Raw genomic sequence first — 21,219 nt, 5'->3', positions numbered from 1 at the left:
GTTACACTTGGTGAACTAATCACTTTCATTGGCAGTGTGGTTCAGTTTAGCCTACAGGAGGCTCCAGATACACATACAGTTTATAAAGTAGGCAAGCTCGGATGCAAACAGTATTGTTGGCTTCTGACAGCAGGGTGCTAATAGCATCTGCATCAGAAGAAAGATGCTGTTAGCATCTTAGGTTACTATTTTAATGGTGGCCCAGCACAAGCAGCCGTCGACGTTTCAGTATTTTCAGAGCAGGTTAACGGGCGAACCGAGTCTGTTTCTGGAGCAAAGTCCCAGTCCATTTAATCAACAAGAACAACTAAATATTTGGAGCAAATGCACAGAATAATACTTAAATTATGCTCAAACAATTCACTAAACACTCTCCAGCCAGAAGATCATCAGACATGCTGCGTTCTCTCTCTCTCAGTGAATAGGAGGGATTCTGCTTAATACTGCATGAAAAGTATGTAGACAACTGAAGCGTCAGGACACATATGATGATTAATCTGAGACATTCTGCAGCAGAGCGCAGCGCCGTTACACACATTGTTCACTGTGTTTACCCTTGTTATTAAATCACATGTTAACACCAGCTGCTACTGAAAAACCACACACACACACACCTGTACACACATCAGACTGGTGGTTCATAGCACACTATTCTGTTTAACGAGGAGACATTGCGTTACCTGAGTTCATTCCTCCTGTGCATTATTACCTCCTTTCAAACTGTTTTAGCGGAGGCTGTGCCTCTGTTGTCGTCCTCCTACGGTGCAGAGATGCTGTTGTTTCACATCACGGATGTTACCATCGACAACATGAGATTTGGAAGAATTATGACTGAAATAGCACCAGAGTGATGTGATCGAGTAATCTATTTTTTTATAATTTGGTATAATCATCATTCCCTCCCCCCCCATCATCGGCCTTTAGCTGCAGATGACAGGTGCTGCTAGAACTGTTAGCACCACTAGCTGCTAGGTCAAAGGCCAATCACAAGTCGCATTAAATGGCAGAACATTCTTAATAATTAATCTCATTACTGATGAAACGGCCCCCTAGGTCCCCAGAACTCCAGAACCTCAGACCCCCAGGGCCCAACAACTCCAGGATTTCAGACCCCATGGCCCCAGACTCTAGGAACTCAGACCTCAGTCCTCCGGGGCCTCAGACCAATACAAGATGCACAGGGGAGGCAGTATAATCCGGCCCTGATGTTACCTTTGATCATACTGTTTATTAGAGAGTCCTGTCTATTTAGTAACACACCCTGTAGTTGTTGGGGTCCCCACAGACCAGAAGGTGCTTTGTATTGACAGTGATCACATTTTGCCATTCTTCCACTGGTTCTCGGTATGGGAGGCTGCTTTGTTAAGAGTTAAGTATTTGAAGTGGTTTGCAGAATGTGTGCAGAGTGGCTCACCCCATTCCTCAACATGTAGTAGTCCAGGGCCTTCCCCGACTCCAGCCAGATGCCTTTCTTTGGGTCTTCATCGGACAGAAACAGCCCATAGTCATTGGCTGTAGAAGGAGACAGAAACACTGTGTGAGTCACTGGTCCTGTGTTTCTTGGCTTACATGCACATGTGGATATTAGGCCGCTAGTGAGCTGTTATGACTATTATTATTACTACTATTATTATTTGAAGTACCTGTGCTGGATGTAACTTTTGGAATACTCTCACTAGCTTCCCTGTCCATGTTAACTTGGTCAGCGGTTCTGTTTCAAAACATGCATCTGCTCCAAACATATCAGGTCACACTGTTTAAAATGCAACCACTTGTCTCTTGAGGGTGAGACAAGAGAACCGAACCATTTCATATGCTGCAGTGTAGAAACAAGCTGTTGAATTAGGCAAATCAGAGATACTGGCTTTGACTCTTCTAAATGTACGATGAAGTGGACTCTGAACAAGTAACGCAGAGAGCTGCTGATCAAATTACTTATGTAATAAGACATAACTCTGCGTGCTCACCAGCTGATGCATCTGTGGAGCAGACAGCTGTTCCCATTTTTTGACTGCAGCTCTTCTGCAGAGCCTGTAATCAACTAGACAAAGGTAGCACGGACACTCTCATCTGCTTTGAGACGTTGTCCCCTGCCTTCCACTCTGTGGACCTCGGGTTGCCCGACACAAGTTTACACTCCGATGTTTAACTCTATCTTCCACACTCACAATATTTAGGAAATGATTGTGTCTTTGGTATCTTTGACACTTTTTGGACTTTTTGACTGATGAAGTCTTTTTCATCATTGTTATTCTTAGGATGAAGACAATCACTCTTAATGTTATATGCTGACAGCTCTCGCACATTCACTTCATTATGAGTCCTAATCAGAATGCAGGCCAAGTTGACCATAACGAAACTTAAATAAGTAAATTAATTGTGAATCAAACTTCAGTTTTCAAATGATGTCAACGGTGGTGGATACTCTGACAGGAAGCACTCAGTCGGACTGTAATGCTGCTTCTTAAAGCAACAATCTGCAACCCAGCATCCACATGGCTTGGATAAGGGTTGGGTTATGCTGTAAACGAACTAATTCACCCAGAGTGTTAATAGTTGTTCAGAAGAGCCCCACTGAAAGGTGGGGTGAAAAGCAGACCCTTGTAGAGAGAGGGAAGATGCAATATTGTTTGAATAAGGAGATAACGATAACATTTTCAGATATTTTGCCCAGAAAGACATTCACGGTTGCACAAAGAGAGAAAGCATGACACCCGGGTTCTTTTCTCATGTCTGGCCAATCACAGTGAGAAGTATGTGTGAAAGTCAGATTGTCGGTTTTCAAAAAGTTGGGGAGAGAGGGTTTCTGTAGCTTTTCAACCGTTCGACAAGCAGCTCTGATGAAGCACACTGAAGCCTTCTAACTGGTGTAGTGTTATCTGTGTGGGGAGTGGGAGGAGCCAGGACTTAGAGGGAGAACTCACGCTGTCCGAGCTGCGCCTCAGGAACTCTCTCCCTGATGATACGGCAGGCGTCGTACACCATGGTGGAGGGCTCGAACTGCATGGTCTTCACCACGTTCCCCACACCGATCTTTAGGGACAGCGCCACCATGATTGCTGCTCTGCACCTCCGCCCGACTCACACCTGCATGAGAAATAAAGCGGTTAGGACAAATCAAATCGTACAGGAATGTGGCCCGTGGCGATATCACATCCACTGTGTCCACATCAACAGCTCTGACCCATCCCAAAGTCTTGAACCACACTGTACACGGGATCACAGAGATTCTTGTTGGCATGATGCTAATGCAGGGGACTTCTCGGACAAAAGAACCTATTAAACACATACATTGACTTTTAGCTCTGTGCTTGGAGTTGAAAGTTGGGTTCAGGCTCATTTTCTAGCTCCTCAGTGACAGCGATGTTATACTGAAGACACTACTGATGTAACGGACCACTGTCGATCCATGATCCGTACGGATCCCAACTTCACTGGAACGTATGTGAACCGAGGATTAATTACACAGTTTAATGTTAATCATCATAGTGTGAAATAAAGTTTTACTGAGAATTGTTATCCTCCAATATTCAGTAAAATATGAGATCAGGACATCTTTTATGCTTTTCTAGTCTCTGATCTCTGATAATGTTACATTTTAAACAACCAATCAGTGTTTAAACCAACAGGAGGAGAGTTAGTAATGTTAGCAGCACCACTAACGGTTAACGGACAAAGGTTCTGTTCAGTTACATTATGATGCGTCCAGGCTCTGTTCAGTGAAAATGAGTATTGGGTGAAGTTAAATTATAACCTTATCATGATGTTTTCACATGCAACCTGGTAAAATGTAGTGTTGGTGATAAACTTGAACAAATCAAAAGTTATTTGAAGGAGATGTTTTCACATTAATATAAAATAGATATTAGAGATGAATTATGACGTTTAACTTCCTAACACATACATCATTAAAACTAATAATGACAAGATTTGTTTTAATCCATAAAAATACAAACCTTTTTTATTCCTTTCATTTGAATTGTATGTTTTTATGAAGAAAAAAATACACTATAGATGACAATAACAAAGTAAAAGGATAACATTTAGATGATCACTGTGCTGTGCCCCCCACACAAGAGCCTCTCGTAGTGGGGCTGCTGCCTCAGCGACAATGCAGTGTCTCTCTCAAGGGGACATTCATGTGCTTCTATGGCTGTGGTCCATCAGAGTCTGAGTCGTACCAGCAGAGACACAGGGAGTCTGGCAGTAGCTCCTCTCGCTAAATAGCTCTGACTAACAGCTGTACACTGAAGGGGAATTTTCCTTTCAGTTTTGTTTCTTTGGTTTTACAAGAGGGATGACTAGAATACGTACATGCACATTATATATATATATCCATCCATCCATCCATCTTCCGTTACCGCTATATAGATAAATATACATACATACATATACTGCTAGCTCATTGAGAGCTGTGGTTTATGCAACAACCTGCCCTCATCCCTCAAATATGGCAGCCTCATATCTGACACAGCTTGGTGTCAGACGTTGAGGGGGCGTGACAAAGCTCCCTATTATTAGCTGGGTCACACATCCACGGGGGGCCCAAAGGCTTTTTGCTTAAGCCCACTGATGCCCCGAACACAGCAGAACAAGAAGAGAAGAGAAAAGACACCCACACTATTAGTGGGACAGTAAGTAATGATTGGGAGGATTTGTTGTTGTCTCAGTATCTCTGGTTTTTAGCTAACCTGCATATTGTACCCTTTAAAAATGTCCCTAATCCATGAGGAATGAGAGGAGCAGCAGGAGATTTCACAGAGGCTAGGAGGTCTGCTTTGTATATTGACAGTGACAGAGTAGGGGGAGGGAATCAAAGGAGGGCTGGGACAGCAGTTGGGTCATCTGTGCTTCTGATGGTTCGGGACCTGGAGCTAAAATCTTGCTGTTATGAGGAGCAGGTGCCTAGCGACATCTGTGACAGGTAGGGTACTAGAAAATGAGCCAGACAAGTGAACCAGATGCAGCACTGAGGGGATATCGAAAGGCTCTCTGTTAAAACCTGAGCTGCATGCTGGGGCACTACTGTCATGAAATGTGTGTGCACATGCGTGCGTGCGTGCGTGCGTGCGAGCGTGTGCAAGCATGTGCATGTACATATGTGTGAGCATGTGTGTGTGAGTGGGTGTTTATGTGTGCGAGTGCTAGTGTGTGTGTTTGTGTGCATGTACGTGTGTGTGTGTGTGTGTGTGTGTGTGTGTGTGTGTGTGTGTGTGTGTGTGTGTGTGTGTGTGTGTGTGTGTGTGTGTGTGTGTGTGTGTGTGAGAACAGCTGCCCGTTGCTGCTGCGAATGAGGATGAGGAGCGTTGACACTGAACCTGTAAACAGTAATCAGGCTGTGGGCTGTGGAAACGGAAACAATGAGCACAGAGGAAGACTCACAATTCATTACTACCATTTAGAGAACAGAGGCGTTCATTAAATCATTTCCGGCTGCAATAATTGCAAAAACTCTGCCGGATCCGGGAGGGCCTGATGAGTGAGGCTGAGTATCATCTAGAAACTCTCAGCGGGAGAAAGAAACAAAGCGGGTGTGTCTTTAAAGTTTGGAGTTGACATCTTAACTGCAGCGTGGAAACAGCACGGCATGTGTTGGCATCAGAGCTCAGAGGAGTTGAATGTCACAACGCAGACCCCCCCGACCCCCCAGCTCCTCCTTCTTTTTCTGGCTCCCTCATTGATGACAGGCGGATGTTGCCCGGGTGCGTTGCCGTTAGGGGATCAGATCTCAGGTTACAGCTCTCAAAATGAATGCTGGGTATTGTAGTACCAGTTCTAGAAAATGAGCAGGAAAACTGCCTTTTCCTGGAAGATATGGAGGGCACACTACTCCCCCTAACAGATCGTAAAGACTGACTGAAGATCCACAACTAGAAAGGTGAACTCATCATACTTCAACAAGATCAAAAGGAGCTGAGAAACCGGAGCCACAATGAGGACTTTTAAGATGTCCATGAATACAATATCTTGTTTAACTATTCACAGTAATGTTGGACAAAGACAGTTCCTTTTTTACACATTGCTGTGAAAAGTTTTTGTATTTGTAATATGATCCTACTTAATTAAGTAATTTGATAAATAAAATCAACGTGTAAGGACTGATTCCTGTGGGATCAACTGTTGGTGCTGCTTGATATTTCATACTCACTTTCAATTCATTATTGCAGAGCTCAACAGTAAGGGTTGCAAGGTTGCCAATGGCAAGCATTTTGAGAAATTGTCAACCAATTATTGGCTCTTAGGTTGCCATCAGTGGCAACTACTTTTTAAATTAAAGAAACAGGGAAGGCAGACAGCAAAAGGTGCCACCTGAAATAAAGCAGATGAAGTGCTTTGACTGTGGGGTGAAAAGTTGGAGTAACCTGTCAACATCACAGACTAATATGCCAATTTATTCAACTGACCTAAGAAAAAGCACATTTGTGAAGTTTCCTTTAACTGTATAGCATTTTAAAGTTACCAAAATGGCAACTGCATTTTCAGTTTTGGCAACCAAAAGCTGGTGTCTGGTTGTTTTAAAGGTTACTGCAGAGCCCTGTATTCTCCACTGGAGTTATTCAAACTAGAAAGAAGGTGATGGAGTAAATACCTGATGTAAACGGTGTTTTAGTGACAGCCCTCCTGCCCCGTCAGATGATGAACTGTGGGTTTTTTGTCCTCTGGCTGGAGAAAGGGAAACAGACCAGATTAGAATCATTATTACTGTGACACATACTCTTACATTGTCATGACCAAACGAAATACAATAATCAGACCTTACAGAAACTTGTGACCCCGCAATTTCAAGATTTTAAACAAATTCAACCACGCCCCGCATTATTTGCAAAAAAGGGTCACTGTTCCTACGCCTGTTACTCCCTTTGATGGACCATATATTGTCCCGGAAATAATTGCAATTAAACAACATTGTCATTTTATGCCACTCATATAATGACAATATAAAAGCATAGTAATGCAAATACACCCTTTCTAAGAGCAATGCACTTTTAATTCTAAATAATATGCATACATTGGCATGTGAAAAAATATGATAGATATCCTAAATAAATAAATCAACCAACCAAAACCAAAACAATAAAAACATTGCTCACAGTTCACACAAACTTTACATATAGTGTCAGTCCAGTTTCTCAGCGGTGAAGTAACAACAACACTCCTCTCTCACTGGGCCTGAACCCAGGAAGTCCTCAACGTAAAGGACCCGGGACATGTCCATGTAATGTACAATAAGTCCATATGGTAGTTATGGGGACAGGCCTAATGCTTCCTATCAAAGTGCAACAGGACAACTTAGATCTTGAAATTAAATGCAAAAATCTCCATTATTACCTTAAAGAATAGTCCAAGACTTAAATACACTTCTTAACTTTATTGAGTCTTTTTCTGTTGTTAATGAATAAGTGAACATGCCTTTGCACTGAAGCTTGAGTTGTCCTTTATCATCACCTGTTAAGAAATTCAAGTTTAGAAAAAAAGGTCGCTCATCGTCAAAAAAATGGAAAAAATTCTCCAAACTTGTCCAATTGCCATTTGCAAAAAACACTTCGGTTCAGAAGCTCTGTTACGAGTCCAAGTTACATGATGTCACTTCTCACAAATATGTGACATGCTGACTCTGGATTTATCTGCTGCAACATGTATGAATGCACCTCAGGCCTCTGGCTGCAACACGAGCAGCTCACTGCTGTCGTTCAGCACGCTGCTGCACAGCACAGTGTTCACCCACCTAACAATAAACTCAGACCTTCCTTCACTCTGCTTTGACAGGGTTCTTGTGAGATCCCCTTTCGATGAACTGATGTCATTTCCTGTGTTAAAAAGCCTGTCGATGCCATAAAAGGGCATTTCAGCTGTCTGAAGCTATGACTCAGCTGGGAGCAGAGTATCCTGTCTGCAGTGAATGGAAGGACAGTTAGTTTGGCTTAAGGAGAGATAAGAAGGGCTCGTCCAAATCTCATTCAGGTCTGTCTGTTTATTATTAAAAAACATTTAGGACCAAAAAGCCTAAACCACTTCACCCTTCCACTCCTCCAGTTTGATTCGTCTGAAGGCGGAGAGAGAGAAAATGTGCTGAGAATGCTTCCCGTCCCACCCTGACTGAGAGAGGAAGTGCTGAGACACAACAGTAATTACTGAGCAATGAGGAAGAGTGCACTGAAGTATACAGCACATGTGTCACATGTTGTAATATGGCATAAATCTTTTCCTGGTTTTAAAGGCTGCATAAATAAATAGAACAAAATATTATCAGCTGTATAACAGTAGTGAGTTAACCATAGAAGTCTGATTAAACAAACAAATAAATTGAGTATACTTCAAAATATGCCTAATTTCTTGGAGTTGACATTACTTTTGTTTTTTTTACTATGTTAGCATAGCAGCAATAATAACAATATGGTTTTGACACACACTGTTACTAGAGGTTGACCAATTCTGCACTTCTGAGGCTGATGCTGATATGTGAATGTTTCTGACAACGATATACTGCATGAGTCAAAATTCACACGTGTGCATGAGGCTTTCAGCTTCATCGTGGTTAACACTTTGTGCATACTGAGGTCACATGAGTTACAGTTTCAACAAGGAGAAATTCTCTCGTTTGGATGACGTGAGCATCCAAGTACTGGACACATGCTTTCCTTAATGTGACCAAACAATAGGGCTGTGTTTTGGCAAGCATCTCATATATACATACTGCAATACTTTTTTTATGAACATGTAAAAATAGAGCTGAAAATGCAACTTACTGTGTACCACCTGGATAGTCTAATGAGTACATAACATATTGAGAACTCAGCAGACAAATTGCATCAAACTACTTCAAAAGGTATTTGTAGTGCACATAGTAACTCAGCAGAGAACACACTGAGCTGAAATGCACTTGCCATAAAAGGTTATGTGAAGATAAAGTGCATATTTTATTATCATTGTGTCACTGAACACGTATTTACTAAAATGTTTTCTTTTCTTATTTTGGAAATAGGCAGCGGCATCTAGCGTTTCAGGATTAGAGGAGGAGGTTTTCTGACACACAAGGGGATTCGAGGCAATTTAAAGGACATTTTAAATTTGTTTAAAATATGTTGTGGACATATCGATACACAATATTGCAATTGTAAGCTATATTGATATTTTTGCACTGCCCTACCAAATAACTGATTATTCCTTTTGAACACAGAATGACTGAACAAACACAGGCAGGTGAATAATGGTGCATTCCATAGAGGTGACCTAGCAGCTACATCATCAGTGCTAGGCCTTTCTTAGCCCACTTCACTTCCTGTCTGTCTGGTCCAGACTAACACTGTAGAGTGACAGCGGTCAACTGTTGTCCTGTCCTGTCAGCATCCAGATACTCTATCTCATGTCCTCATGTCCTCGCTCAGTTGTAAAGCGCAGAGGAATATTACAATAACCTCTTATCTTAATATGCCAGAACAACACATTCTATTTCCACAGCCACTCTCTCCCCTGCTGATAAGTAGAGCATGTGATCCAGTACATCCACCGATGCCTGGAGCTTATTGGACAGTACACTCATGTGTTGGCCAAACAACCCGAACCAAGCTGTTGGCATTCTCTTTTTTACGTCTGTGACACACCTGTCTCACAAAACAGATGCGCTTCCATTTTATCAAGTGTATCAATGTATCAATCCACGGGGGGGAAGACTCTTTTGTGGTCTTTTTGCAATGTGTCCATTGTTCATTCAGTGTGCAAACTGCAAAATGAGGTTTTCAAATGTGGAAAAGTTTGGTTAGTATTTTTTGTAGTACCAGAGATTAGCATCCCCATTATTTCAGCCATGATGGACGTTAGATGTATGAATGGGTTTGACTTCTAGGTTTTCAGAGACAAAGTTAGGGGATCCATCCGTCAGTGTTCAACTGCTGCAGCAGCTCTGTCAGGGCCACATGGAGTTTTTTCACGTCCATCGCCGGTGCTCATGACAGCGTGTCTTGTGTGATGCTGCACAAGAACCCACTTCATTTTCTGTCTCATCTGAGTCATACTCCAAATGCAGACATGCCCACAATATAGAGAAAGAAGAAGTATCAGAAGAACAAGAGGAACTGGAGTTAAGGTTTCTATTTCTGTTACGGCACGTTATCAGTGTTACTGGTTGTTTATGCAACTTCAGTGCAGAAAACGTCGACGTTAATTGTACTGCTACAGAGTAGTAACATGGGATAAATAAAAAAAATCGTGTTATTGTGGTTATATAAATGTAATTTATGGTGATGTAAGATTGCTGCTAGACCGCCTTGTTAATACAGGCGCTGCCTATATTAGTCATTGGAAAGGATTGGATCACACGAGTCAGAAACAATCCTACGCAGAAATAGAGTTCCACAAATAGTGTAATACTAATATATGTGTAGCCTGATTTTTTTTATGTAAACTGAGCAGAAATACACAATGAATAGACATTCATAGTGTCAACATTATAAATGAAGCTTCAGAGCGTCCAACTCTCTTTGGTAACAGCCCGACACAAAGCTAGAAGAAATCCTCACTTCTCCTTTCACTGAGAGTATAGCAGGGTTGGCAGTAAGGCAATTTAGCAGAAGTAAAGCGAGATGTGGTGAAGAACAGTTGACCACGAGGTCACGGTGCAGCAAAGTGCATACAGCTCTACTGTCACACATCCTGTGTAATGGTGGCCCCACCAGCCCTGCTGCATGCACTGCTGCAGTACAAGACCGACTCATGGTCACACCCTGCACCAGGATCCACACCAGTACATCAACCTGGATTAGGATAGTTCTCCGCTTTCGGTGATGTCCGATTTTTTGTTGAACATTTTCGGTCCTTTGGTATGCACTGCTGGGTAGTGATGAAACGGATCGTTGTCGACGTGTGATCCGTTACCGATTAATTACACAGTTTAACGTTAACCATCACAGTTTGAATTAAAGTTTTAATGAGAATCGTTATCCTCCAATATTCAGTAAAATATGAGATCAGGACATCATTTATGCTTTTCTAGTCTCTGATCTCCAATCTGTGTTCAAACCAACAGGAGGAGAGTTAGTAACGTTAGCAGCGCCGCTAACGGACAAAGGTTCTGTTCCGTTACATTATGATGCGTTCAGGCTCTGTTCAGTGAAATTGAGTATTGGGTGAAGGTAAATTATAACGTGTCATGATGTGTTCGTAAACAGATATACGAGATAAATGATGTGTGTTTACACTAGCTCTAAACAGATTATAATACATCATTAAAACTACTAATGACTAGATTTGTTTTAATCTGATCCGTGATACGATCCTACCCGGGAGTTTTATGATCCACTGCAGCACTTCTGTTGGGACAGGGGACAATGGAAAAGTAGTGACAGTAAACCTTGTTACAGTGCTCAGTAACACTGAATGATCTGTTCATCATATTGGATGCAGCTGTGTTTACCCTGCTGACGGTGAATTATACTCTTGTCAGTCTAGCTGCTTATGTAACTCCCAGTATGACACGTTCACAGAAAGGAAGCTGATCTTGAGTCTGTTAAAACCCCTAATGTATTTTTTTTGCAAAAGGGGGGCAGGGTAAAAGTAGTTTCTAATGTTTTACTATTTTAATATCTGAATCCCTCTCCACTCTCCTCCTGTCAAATGTGATAGTCTTAATGATGACTCATCTGGAACTCGGAGGCGAAAAACTACATTTATTCAGTCAAATGTGATACGAGCCCAATAGCCCTCAAGTCATATAAAACCTTACAAGACCATTAGCTCATATAGGCCTGGACAAAATATCAATAAAGTATCGATATCGTGATACGAGACCATATTTTCTCTTAGATATCGTGATATGGCATAACTGTTGTCTTTTTTACAGTTAAAATGCTTCATAACAGTAAAGTTGTATCATTTCATTTTCTGAGCATTATTTCAACTTTAATGATGATTATTTATCCAAAACCTTGTTGACAGCACCGATAGTCAACCCTACAATACTGTCGCAATATCTTGATATTTGATTTTCTTCATCTGACCCAGCCCTGAGCTCATAGTAGGTGGCTGAGCGATATCATGGGACAGAGGTGTGTTTGGATTTCAGTTGGCTTCACGCTGATTTTCAGAGGAGCAGGGTTGTGCTCTACTCTATTCATTTCTACCTCCTCCTCATATAACAAAGTGGCGGAGGGAGGTGTGTCTGCCAACAGTCCTCTACAATATATTTCATATACCACAGAGCGATAAGAAGTGTTTGTTTATAATTTAAATAGGGGTGTAATTAATTGGATTATTACACATTTTATCGTTAACCATCACAGTGTGAAATAAAGTTTAACTGACGATCTTAATCCTCCAATATTCAGTAAAATATGAGATCAGGACATCATTTATGCTTTTTTAATTGCTGATCTCTGATAATGTTACATTGTTAACAACAAATCAGTGTTTAAATCAACAGGAGAGTTAGTAACGTTAGCTGCACCGCTAACGGCTAACGGACAAAGGTTCTGTTCAGTTACATTATGATGCGTTCAGGCTCTGTTCAGTGAAAATGAGTATTGGGTGAAGTTAAATTATCACGTTATCATGATGTGAATAAATCCAGTAGTTTGAAGGAGATGTTTCACATTAATATAAAAGATATTAGAGATGAATTATGAGCTGTTTAACTTCCTAACACATAGATCATTAAAACTAATGACAAGATTTGTTTTAATCCATAAAATTACAACCTTTTATTCCCTTATCATTTGAATTGTGTGTTTTTATGATAAAACAAATAAATTTACATTTATAGTAAATTTACTATAACAACGTAAAGATATTACATTTAGTATTTTTGATGGTTTTATGACTTCAGAGCGTTGAATTTATTTTTGGGACGGTTGCAAAAAGTAAATAGTATGAAGACAGAGCAACTGCTATAATCAAACAACAAAGGGATCGGTATCTGCCAATATGGATCATCTTTTGTGCTGATCTAATCTGTGATCCGATCTGTGACCCTGGTCTGTGATACTTGATACAAGATTTTTTTAAAGTTTAGAGCATGTTTGACAAATAACATCAATCAGCAATTTAAGCTATAGAAATGTGGATTTTTTTAAATAGCAAACCAATTTTATTCTCCCTTGGTACATTTTATATTACTCCTTAATGAAGCACCAATTACAAAAGTAATGGCTTGAATTATTGGTAGAATGCTCGATTACTGAAGTCATTGATAGCTGCAGCTCTGAATTACACTTCTTCTTCGCTGTCCGTCTCATTCACAGGTCTACTGAGTGATGGAGTGGGTTCTGGTTTCTCCATCCATTTAAGGCTCCCTGTGAGAGCGGGAACGAGGCTCGTGCATCCACAACGATCAAGATTTACAAACAGAATCAGGCGCATGTGCCACTTGGTAGACCTGAAAAGAATGCATTTTTTTTCTGTCTTTGTGCACTTTAAGTCGTGAAAGTACGCACAGGTTTTGTGCATCTGGCCCCAGGTCTTTCATCATCGTTTAAACTAGGTACTGGTATATATTTAGCAGGGCAACATGAGCACAAGACCGTATAGCTGCTCTGCTGCCTCCAGCCCTGCAGAGGAATTCAAGCGTGCATTCCTCTAGAATACCAGCACGAGAGCACAGAGACAGAGAAAGAGAAGAGAGGCTTTATTCAGCCGTACAGCATGTCACTGGCAGCCAGCACAAGAACTAAATGCAGCCGATCCCAACGGAATACAGGAATGTGAGGACGGAGTAATTCTGTGGCAAAGGGAAGATAACATCGCATCTCCACTTTGAGACTGTTTTCAACTCCCAGGAAGTCGACCAAAAACAATACACACTATATGCCATTTCCTGTATTTATTTACATTCATTTGACCGCTGCTATAGAGACACGGACATTTATTTAGTTACAATGCTGTGTCAAGTGGAAATGTCTACACTGTTCAAACTCCTCACACAGACTCACAGAACTTATATTTAGTTTGATGACCAGAGACCGGATACTAGGAGCTCTTTCCTTTACTGCCTTCTGTCTGACTGATGTTGGAGAAGGACAACAATTTGCTCTCTCACAGGAAGTTGAATATAGTCTGACGGACCCTGATTGGACAGAGAATCCACAGTGAGTGGACCTGCATGGTAACGTACAGTACATAAAGCAGTGACAAAAAGCAGAAAATGCTCATATTTTGGTTGTATAGAAAACATACGTCATAGAACAAAGCAGACATGAGCACCTGCTGTGACTAACTATCTAACTACATGCAGAACCTCCTCATCACCAAAGGAAGTGCTGTGTCAAATTTGGATGCAATTTAGACACGTGACACATTTAATACAAATAAACTTTGAAGAAACAAACACACAGCGCTCTGTGCAACGCTGGGGGCGGAGCTTCAGGGCTCTGTGAACAGAGTCCAGCCAACAGTGTATGAATGGGTGTGAATGGGTGAATTGAATTATGACATGTAGTGTAAAAGAGCTTTGAGTGGTCGTGGGACTAGAAAAACATTACACATTAACTATTTACCTTTTTTTCTTTTTTTTTAACTGCAGGAACCCTTACACTTGCCTGAATACAGAGTGTACTTGCCCGAGACAAGTGGGCAAGCGCTGATGTCAAGCCCTGCACAGTACAGCACAGTTGAATATTTTTAAAGGGCTTTGGAGCCTTTTGTAAGTTATTTCAGGGAACAATGAGTTAGAATAGTAACATAGTCCCATATTAGTCATATCTAAACATCATAATAATTCTAAAGCTGTTTGGGGCCCTTTTAGTTGGGGCCCCAGGTCCGGATTGTATATCGTGTCTACCAGTAAAGTCTGTCCCTGGTGTTTCCTCCTGAACCACAGTGTATTTCTCTGATTTTTGTGATGATTTGATACCACCAGCCATGTACAGTGTTTCATTCCTAGCACGGAGTGGGTTTCCTCCATCTTTGACAGAAGGGCCAGTGGAGGTCCAGGATACAGAGCCACACCTTGCACGTGAGCAGACAAGCAGCTGCTGTCTCAGCGTCAGAGGAAAGCCCACTGCTTACCTTAAAACAATTCACGTGTGTTTGGAAAGGGACGTGCATTTTTATTTTCTATGTGTCTGTCATAAGCCAGAAAGCTCTTCAACATGTCAGTGGTGCCGACTCTAAAGGAATCAGCAGGATTCACGTGGACCTGAAGGTTCATGAAGAAGTGCACATATCATCTCACAACTTTAGCTTGGAAATTGGCCGGGCCTCCTTAAGTCTGTCACAGGGAATAAAATAATAAGGTCAAAGATCAAAACCATTGACTTTTCTAAAATGTATCTATTTTCCCCAAGCAGCCTCACTGCTTCATCTGATATGATCAAGGTTGAGCTGCTTTTATCTCTGGAGGCTGGAGAGCCTTCAGGGGTCTGACTCAACTCCTCAGAAAGCACGCAGGCTTGTGAATTGGCTCGAGTCTACAACAAATCATTTCGTGTGCTGGAGTGGCTGCACATGTTGTCTTGACCAAATATGGCTGAGTGAAAACACCATAGTCTCTCTGCAGCACACTGGAATGAGAAGCAGGTTTCCTTAACTGGTGTGAGAGTGGGCCATGACACCAATGCAACAGAGCGTCTACGCTACAGGCTGAATATGTGTGGGGTTGGTGGATCAGCAGTCACTGAAGCTTACTAAATAGTGGTGTAACAGACCCTTGTTGATCCTCACGCATGTGAACCACAAATAAATAACACAGTTATACAGAAATAAAGTATTATTGCTGATCGTCATATTCAGTAAAAATATGCGATCAGGAGATCGGCTTCAATGCTTTCTGTTTGCTGATCTCTGATAATGTTACACTGAACAACCAATCTGTTAACATTGACAGGAGGAAGGTCAGTAAGGCTAACACCACTGCTAACAGCTAAAGTACGGAGAGGTTCCATGCGTTCAGGCTCTGTTCAGTGAAAATGAGTATTGGGCAAAGGTCAATTATAACATTATCATAATGTGTTCGAAGGTTATCTTGGAAAATGGAATAAATACAGTTGTTTGAAGCAGATGTTTTCACAGCAACTTAAATAGAGATGAATTATGACACTAGCTCTACGCAATCATTTAAACTACCAATGACAAATGTAATAATCTGAATTGTGTTTATTATGCTAATAACCAATATAGATTATTTTAACACAGTAAAAGGAGAATATTTAGAATTGGTTTACTCGGAATTAAGAGCAGTTGAAATCATTTTTGGGATGGTGGTGGATTCTTGTGGACCAGCTGCTATAACCAGACAAATCAACAAAAACAATCTGAATCATCAATGACCTGCAACTGGTATTGGCATCAAAAAGGTTTGCTCAGGGATCTCTAAAAAGTTATATCTGCTCCCTTTTACTTTTGTGCTGATCCCATCTCTGACTCGAATCTGAGATACGTTCATAGTTTTATGATCCATTGCACCGCTCATGTATGTTCATACAAAACTATTTATGAATCTGTATCTATTTCCCCCGGCAGAATAGCCGCTCACTGCAATTCCTCTGAGCGGCATGCAGGGGTAATAAATGAAAATATAATGTTTGAATAAATGTCTTGCTTGTCCCTGATGGTCTGAGAAAGTCAATACATTTTTTGCTAGCTGCTTTCTAAGAAATAATGTGGCTAAGGGGGCTGAAAGGTCACTAAATCTAGCGAGAAAGTCACGAACACTGGTGCTGAGTCACTATTTGATGACTGTATGAGTTTGCCATTTCTAGTGCTGTCCGAATGTGTAGTGAGAATTACTATAGCCTATATAGTGGGCTCAAAGTATCCCAATATACATGGTGAAATGTGGTGTACAACCATTGACAGCTAACCAGGCACTATATACCATTGTGCATTGCACTGAAGGAAAAATATTGGAGGATTCTTTTTTTTTTAATTCATGTGAGCAGAGCATCACAACACAAACAGCCACAAAGTACTTTTGTATATATTTAACGGCAATCCCAATCCCTACCCATATAAAGTAGAGCCTGGCACATATCAGATTTCTACTGTCTACAGACATTGCTTGTTCTTCATTGGCTGGGACAAACAAACGCAGAGGCACAAATATCTGTGATAAGCCGATGACTGCCGATAACATCAGCTGCCCGATTGTTTGACCAGGCTCTGATCTAAAGGTTCCCTGTGAAACAGCAAGTTTCCTTTCAACAGAGTGCCTTTGAGTGAACGTACTCACCCTGTCAGTGTTGATTTGCTCTGTAACATTTATTGGCTAAAGCAGAATCTGCAAAGAATCTGCTGGCAGCAGTCACAAAATCAGCTTATCAACTTTCTTTTTGTAGTCATACGCAATTTACAACAACAATTTCACAACTTACAATATGAGAGCAGTATGTGTGGGAAAGGAACTGGGAACTTACTTCAACTTAACACAGACCATGTATTGTAGGGCAGTTTTATCTAAACCCCTGTATTAAAAAGGTACTATTTAAATAAAGTTTGATTATTATTTTATCATCAATATATTGGTCGATTATCAAATTCAATTCATAATGGTGTGTCTGCCTCTCCTCTGCCTGTATGGAGATCTTTTGGACCTCTTGACTGTGACAGACTGCAACACTTTTGCCAACCTTAAGACTCAATACTGTGGCCTGCAGCTCCGATCAATTACAGTGAACAAAAACTGTGCAGCTGATCATTGTCACCTGACCAGATTAATATAGTTAATATAGTTCCAGCACATGGTACGTGACTTCTGTTGTGAGATTAAATTCCTTTTTTTCCCCTCAATGGTGACAACACACATCCCTAAAACAGCACAGGGTTGGTTGAGGCCTGTTCGTTAAGAACAACAAAATGAAAGCCTCAGAGGCGTTCACACCCTGGTTCTTTTTCCTCTCTCAAGTCCATACAGCTGTCAAATCACAGTGTGAAGTCACTTTTCAGAAAGTCACAGAAAGAGTTGGACAACACAAACATTTTCAATTTGATATCAAATGTAGAAAAGCAGACAATGCTCACATTAGAAGGCCAGAACCAGAGGATACCTCACTTTGTTTTTTTACACAACATTTCTTTTTTGGTTGTTCAGCTCATTATTTCAACACTAAAACACTTCAAATACAAATCAACACCTTTTTTGTAGTGTCAGTTTGTCTTAAAATACATTTTTCATCTGAGAGTAGAGAAAGAGTCCACAGACTTTCTTCATCCATCAGGTCCGATCTGTTCAAACAACACTTAGAGCCAAATCCCCATATTATCACATGCGTGCTGGCCTCAGGTAATAACTCAATTACTGCATATAACTACTTTATCATCACAGAGACGTCGTTTGGGATAACGATGACTTTAACTACGATGTGAGAAACTAAAGAAAGTGAGCCTTGACTTGAGACCGTGCTCTGACAGACCCGGGTCTTCTCGCCCCTAAACCTTTGAAACCGCTCAGGCTTCTGATAAAGCACTGTTTTTAGACTTATCTCCATATGTCACCCTGTAACTATACTATCACAGTTTAATGGGTGACCTGTTCTGGTAGTAGACATGCAGAGTGCTATGCCATTTAGAATAAAAAAAATAAAAAAAGAGCATGAAGCTACACTATAGGTTTTTGGACAGTGTTGAAATTGTCCTCTGCAGTGGAGGCAGTCCTATCATGTGCCAACATGTAGCACGTACACACTGTTATTAGGCCTCACAGAATCCTCCATTCCAGGATCTCTCTCACACACACACACACACACACACACACACACACACACACACACACACAGGCCTTCTAGTCCACCACTGACAGAAGTGTATGGCTCAGAGTAAACACGTCTCTATGCAGATCCCTCCGTTCTGTCGCACGCCACATCACAGTGGTGGAAGAATTCACACCCGGAGGCTACATTTGCTTTCTCGCTGGTCTGCTAGCTGAGAAACACGCCCTGAACTAAAAGAAACGATACAAGGTCACATGTGAGCTGGTCTGGACCATAGAGTTCTGGACCGGGTCTGAACACGTCACGAGGAAGGTTATGAAGCGGAGGTCAGCACTGAGCCGAACTGTAGAGCTGGTCTTGAGACAAAATACGGAACTTTGACAGAGCAGCGACATTTTCTCAACGCTCGACCCGTCACCTCCTCAGAAAGCCAGACGCTCTGACTAACTCTTTGGGAACTTGAACACATCACTGCATGTTCCTCAATGGCCCACAGGACGTTGAGGTGTGTGTAGGTGTGTGTGTGTGTGTGTGTGTGTGTGTGTGTGTGTGTGTGTGTGTGTGTGAGGATGGGAGGGGGGGGGGGGGGCATATTTCGCTGGCTGTCTGTCTGTGTGGCGTTTGTTACTTACCAGCACTTCGTTTCCTATATGTTCATTAACTAGCTTCACGTACACGGTAGTTTGGAATGCGGCCTAAACTGCGTAAATTACTTTTCGGGAGTTTCTCGCTCCCACGTCGAGTCTCTGCTGACGTCAAGGACTTCTTGTCAGAATAGTGAAAACTTTTCAAAGTAAAAAAAAAAAAAAAAAAACATTCAGCCTGACCTGAGCGCGTGAATCCTCTCCCGCCGGCAGCCCCTCGGAATTTGAGAACCAGAATAGTTTGAGGTGTTTGGATTATTCCGCTAGAGAGCGAGGTTTTTTAGCAAAGGGGGAAAAGTCAGATAGCGACTTCTTCTCAGTTCCCCTCCCTATCCGCTCTCAGCAGCGCCGCTGCTTAAACTCCACCCTGGTGGGCCGCGTCGCTCTACAGTGGGGCGGTGTCGCTCTTCCGTGGACGGTTCGGTGTACTGCTGCTCCATGGCAGGCGGCGGGCTCGGTCATTAACGACCCACCTATGGCGAAAACCCAACAATGAGACTGGGGCCCATTCCCAGTGCCCCCCCCAAACCCTCACAGACTTTACAGGAGCGCGCCTCAAAATCTGTGACTCAGTGAGCGTGAAGGGATTGGGCCAACGAACATTCAAAGAAGAGTCAAGAAGAAGAGCAGAAGGAAAGGACCAAGATACTATAAATAGGCCTAAATGCGAGGGGACAGTTAACAGCAGCAACAGCATTTTTGTTGGTGATGGAATATGATAGTATTCAATATTAAAATGGTTTAATTTCAAGAGAAAAGTATTTTCAGCATGGTGTATCATCAGATTATTCAATTAGGATGCAGCCGCATTGTAATTGGACATCAGCCAGAAGATTGGTATCGGATACAACAATCTAATTCATTCCACGCACAGCAACCTTTCCAGTTGTGGGATTTGGCTTGGGAACACCTCGGGGTTCCCCAGTAAGATCCTGAAAGCATCGCTGGGTAGAGGGACCCGGCCTCAGATAAGGGGAACAATGATGGATGGATCTAGTTGTGTTGCCCAAAATTATATGGATTTACTGACTCACATCTATGAAATACAACAAAGACCACCTGACAGAGGATTTGAAAACCTCGGGTTCACAACAAAGAGGTGGAACAAAAGAAAATCAAAGAAAATGAAGTCATCCATTGGAGGGAGAGAAACAAGTGGCCCAAAAAAAATATCTGGAAAATTATCTTTCAAATCCATTAAGGACGCCTCCGGTGATTCCTGTTTGAATTTCCTCACTTGATTGTGATGACAAACTTCGTATTCCAAATCACTGGCTGGTGGTCTTAATTTTGTCAATAATAACCTTTACGGCAGCACATTGTATTGAACCTCCATCACCAAATCCTGTCTGACGAAGAAACACTGGCCCAGAGCAGCATCTGCTTCTCCCTAGATGCCTGTAAGATGCTCTGTCTGTCGCCCCACCAAAGTAGGTAGGGGAGGTTTGGGGGGGTTCTATGGGTTCGGTTTGGATCTGAGGGCCCAATGAGATGGATTCCGCATCCACAAACGCTGTCCCACGTGGCAACATCTATAAGGACAGGCATTGGGGGTTGGGTGCATTGTAAGCCAGGCGGCAGGCGAAGGTGGAGACAGAGGCGTGCATCACAGACTGGTGCAGGAGATGGAGCTGTACCAACTAGATGAAGTTTGGCTCACCTCCACGCATAGCACTCGGTCTTGAACCAAACTCATGCAGAGGGTCTGGACGCCCTCCTTCTCCGGAGTTGCCCTAGATTCAGAGGCGCTGAGGTAACTCAAGGATCCCTCGATGTGACTGTGAGTGCCCCAAGAAAGACGCTGGTAACTCCCTATCTAAAGTATTGATCCAGCTCATTGCTTCTGCTGTTACTTCAGGGTACAAGGTGAACTTGGATAAAAGTGAAATCTTTCCTCTAATGAGTTTTGATCACAACAAGCTCATTTAAGGGTTAGGGTGGTT

The 21,219-nt window shown here is 42.0% G+C and overlaps 1 protein-coding gene across 2 annotated transcripts in view; it reads right to left on the bottom strand.

The window, feature by feature from the left end:
* tln1 (talin 1) overlaps positions 1 to 19,618 on the bottom strand; it is a 70,452-nt gene extending 50,834 nt beyond the window's left edge. Inside the window, exons 1-4 of one of the 2 annotated variants that reach the window (XM_054613179.1) lie at positions 19,460 to 19,618; positions 6,590 to 6,663; positions 2,925 to 3,087; positions 1,415 to 1,512 (exon numbers count right to left, since the gene is read on the bottom strand). In XM_054613179.1, the coding sequence (XP_054469154.1) occupies positions 1,415 to 1,512; positions 2,925 to 3,054 (228 nt within the window). In that variant the 5' untranslated portion in view covers positions 3,055 to 3,087; positions 6,590 to 6,663; positions 19,460 to 19,618. Of the gene's footprint in view, positions 1 to 1,414; positions 1,513 to 2,924; positions 3,088 to 6,589; positions 6,664 to 19,264; positions 19,433 to 19,459 lie in introns of those variants that run through there. The other variant, XM_054613180.1, reaches the window with a different exon arrangement.
* Between the last annotated feature and the right edge of the window lie 1,601 nt (positions 19,619 to 21,219).

The sequence above is a fragment of the Anoplopoma fimbria genome, chromosome 14 (assembly GCF_027596085.1).
Source record: "Anoplopoma fimbria isolate UVic2021 breed Golden Eagle Sablefish chromosome 14, Afim_UVic_2022, whole genome shotgun sequence".
In the NCBI taxonomy this organism is placed as follows: Eukaryota; Metazoa; Chordata; class Actinopteri; order Perciformes; family Anoplopomatidae; genus Anoplopoma; species Anoplopoma fimbria.
The sequence above is the reverse complement of the archived record's forward strand: the minus strand, read 5'-3'. Positions and strand labels throughout refer to the sequence as shown.